General features: G+C 44.8%; 1 protein-coding gene across 2 annotated transcripts in view; it reads left to right on the forward strand.

Moving 5' to 3' along the window:
• The window catches only part of KDM5B (lysine demethylase 5B), a 71,042-nt gene continuing 69,311 nt past the window's right edge, over positions 1 to 1,731 (forward strand). Inside the window, exon 1 of one of the 2 annotated variants that reach the window (XM_017739809.1) lies at positions 1 to 356. In XM_017739809.1, the coding sequence (XP_017595298.1) occupies positions 273 to 356 (84 nt within the window). In that variant the 5' untranslated portion in view covers positions 1 to 272. The remainder of the gene's footprint in view (positions 357 to 1,731) is intronic. The other variant, XM_017739810.1, reaches the window with a different exon arrangement.

The raw sequence follows: 1,731 nt of genomic DNA on the forward strand, positions 1-1,731 counted from the left end.
TGGGGGCCTGGACACACAGTGAACCACAAACCAAATAACTTCACTGTTGCAGAGCTGGATGACTGAGGAATCTCCCCCACAATAATGCCAAAGTTGGAATAGTTACATCTTAAGATGATGATTGAGTACTGAATGTGATTACAGGATACCAAAGTCTGACTCCAATATGAGATTTGGGCTAGAGAAGTCTCCCCATTCGATTTCAAACTTATTCCTTCTGATTTAATAGCAGAGTGTGATTCAGGTCAAGCCTTGACACCTGTTAGCTGCAGATGTGCACACCTGCTTGGCAGGAGTCTCAGCTGGAGTATGCGAGATTCCTGAACTCCCTTCTGCGTGGAAGCTTCAGTGCTCAGGTAATGCTGCAGTATCTGACATCCCATCACAAAGTGGAGCCCTCTTTCTGGTCCCAGTTGGCTGGACTTGTTCTAGGTGGGAGTATCACCTGTAATGTAGAGTAACAGGCTGCTGCTGTTGATGGAAGGTCCCAGAACAACCTGGTCTGTGAGAGCTGACCAGGAATTGCTTTGGCTCCTCTTGTCCTGGGTCACTCTGTGTTTTTTCAGCCATCGTGTTGAGTCAATCTGATTTGAAATTCCTGGAGCTGGAAGTTACCAATTTTACAAAGATGGGGAAGAACAGTCTTAGTGCTTTATCACTTCGATGGCTGTCTCAGACAGTCAGCCTACTGTTGTGCAGGATGTGTGGCAATCACACCTCCTGCCATTCAGCACAGCTAAGTGTGGCCAGTGTTTCAGTGAGTTTCTCATTTGTTTTTCCTTGTGGTTTTATGTTCCAGGGTAGACATAACTGTCAAGAGTTTGAAGTCCTGTTGATTAACATATTTTCCTGCTTACTGGTTGATTAAGCAAATGTGTTTGGTAGGACCCAGGGACAGACACATTCCTTCCATGTTGAACAACTCAATGTTGGCAAGCATTCAGGTTTTAATGGGATGGCAGTGCCCGGAGAGGAAGCAAAGAGCTGTTTGATGCCATGCAGGTGTATGGTTTTCACCTTGAAGATCCTGTATTGCCAGCAGATCATGGAGGGTGCTCTGTGCCACGAGTGCAGCACCATTATTTCCTTTGGAAGTTAATTTTGTTGGGGTTGTGGGTTTCTGAACTGGCCTTCAGTGGGATCTTCAGTGATTTGGCTCTTCTGTGAGGAATTTGGTTTCATTGAGACCTGACCTACTCTGTCTCCTGCAAATAGTGTCTGGTTTTTACTGCATTGGTGGATTACCTGTATTTAGGCCACTTTCTCTGTGGTGGGAATTGGCTCATGATGTGTCTGTTTTATCCAGGCGTGTACAGTGATGAGGCTGTGCAGAGCACAGTGCTCAGCAGCCATGTAAAAGCCTCGTGCATATGGAATGCTGAGCTCTGAAAACCTGGGAATCTCATTCCATGTAGGCATTAGATGAGAAGCATTATGCTTTTAATTTTTAAAAGTAACATGTAATGCTACTTAGAGAAGATGTAATCTGCAACATGACTGGTGGAAGGTTTCACAAGAGATACTCTGTCACCTGGTAGCCAAGGGACTGATGCTGAAAACACATTTTCAGCCTACATCATACTTGAAACTTCATTATATTAGTATTAAGAAACCCTGTCGCTTTAGCTAGTGGGCAGCTGCTCTCAGTGTAGGCATGTGCTTGCTGAGCTAAGATAAGATAGGGTTTTTCTCAGATACGAAGCCAAGATAATTACAGCAGGAAAATCCTGC

This window comes from Corvus brachyrhynchos, unplaced genomic scaffold (assembly GCF_000691975.1).
Source record: "Corvus brachyrhynchos isolate BGI_N302 unplaced genomic scaffold, ASM69197v1 scaffold67, whole genome shotgun sequence".
In the NCBI taxonomy this organism is placed as follows: domain Eukaryota; kingdom Metazoa; phylum Chordata; class Aves; order Passeriformes; family Corvidae; genus Corvus; species Corvus brachyrhynchos.